At 37.9% G+C, this 1,389-nt stretch overlaps 1 protein-coding gene across 1 annotated transcript; it reads left to right on the top strand.

The window, feature by feature from the left end:
* Positions 1–536: 536 nt before the first annotated feature.
* On the top strand, positions 537–1,061 carry LOC113305617 (ribosomal L1 domain-containing protein CG13096-like). Its single transcript, XM_026554634.1, has one exon. It carries the CDS (start codon positions 537–539, stop codon positions 1,059–1,061), a length of 525 nt encoding a protein of 174 aa, XP_026410419.1.
* The last annotated feature ends 328 nt before the right edge of the window (positions 1,062–1,389 follow it).

The following is a 1,389-nucleotide window of genomic DNA, read 5'->3' as shown; positions in this document are numbered from 1 at the left end:
GTGTCCAGTGATAAAAATTTTTTTATGAGCTTTTATGGGAACCAAAACTTTATTTGAAAGGTGTGAATTTTTCACAAAACCGAAATAAACCTTCGTTTCAAAGAAAAATGCTCACACGAAGGAAAAAAGATTTTTTTTTATATGCTAAACGTGGAGCTTCAAAAGGATATATTTATTTTACGTGAGTTAATCACGGTTTTTCATTGTTTTTGTAAAATCAAAACACGGGTTTTGAGTAACCCTTGCAATTAGATAATTTATTTATGATGAAATATTGTCCGTGTGTAAATTTCATAGTCCAGTTGTGGATGTTTACTATGAAAATTATGTTCATGATTTTATGAAAAACCAGTTTCAATCTTATGATAAGGTTTTGTTCGTTATTGCAGGTTTCAAAGAACGAAATAATCTTGGAGTGCTAACTCTTGCACGACAATCACTACTGAAATCGTGAAAATGTAAGAGTTAAGAGTTACCATTTTTGTAGTGGATTTATTATCAGCATGTCCATAATTTTATGCTCCTGGTTCCAGAAAATGGTGACTTCCAGTAGCAGCGATTATGATTATAGTTATTCCTCCATCTCCTCTGACGAGGATTTCAAAGCTTCTGCAGCCAAATTGAAAACTAAGACAAATCATGTTGAGGGGGCAAATCCTGACATACCCCTTAATGACCGGAGAGTCACTTATGCTGAGCTTATGAAGAGAAAAGCTGAGGATGATGAGGCGGACGATCGTCGGCGTAGAAAGGATCGAATCCAGCGCATAATACTAGCGGCTGAGGAAAGAAGTCGATTTGCTGACGGTGTACCTTCCGACTCTGATGCTTCAGAAGATGAACCAGTGTGGGTGCCACGGGATCACAAGATTAAGCCAGATCGTCGTGCCAGAGAGCTCAGAGAGATTGCGAAACGAGTCGAGGATAAAGCGGAAGAGGACTCGGACTCGGACGATCCTAATATCCATCCAGACTTCATCAATGACCCTGATAGTGACTCCGACGAAGAAGAGGATTCTGAGAAGGACACTGATGATGAATCTGATAAATCTGACAACTAGGATGAATCTGACGAGTAGATTTACTCCTGATCTTACTTAAACATTTGAATGTTTTCTTAGCCTTCGTAGTAGACATCTTCTTTATTTGAATAACTTCACTTCAATATTAATATTTTCCTTTTGAATAAAAAATCCTTTTAATAATGTTGGTTCTTCTTGATTGAATCAAACATAATGAGCCAATGCTCATGCGCCAAAACCCATCATGATCCTTTTAGATTTTCCTTGGCGGTTTCCATCTGCAAAATACTAGGATACTCCGCATATGCTGAGAAAATATGCGACATACACAAGGTCGTGTGACTATATCCATCTTTGGTCAGTCCCC

Source organism: Papaver somniferum, chromosome 8, assembly GCF_003573695.1.
Source record: "Papaver somniferum cultivar HN1 chromosome 8, ASM357369v1, whole genome shotgun sequence".
Classification (NCBI taxonomy): Eukaryota; Viridiplantae; Streptophyta; class Magnoliopsida; order Ranunculales; family Papaveraceae; genus Papaver; species Papaver somniferum.
This window is presented reverse-complemented; position numbering and strand designations above follow the sequence as displayed.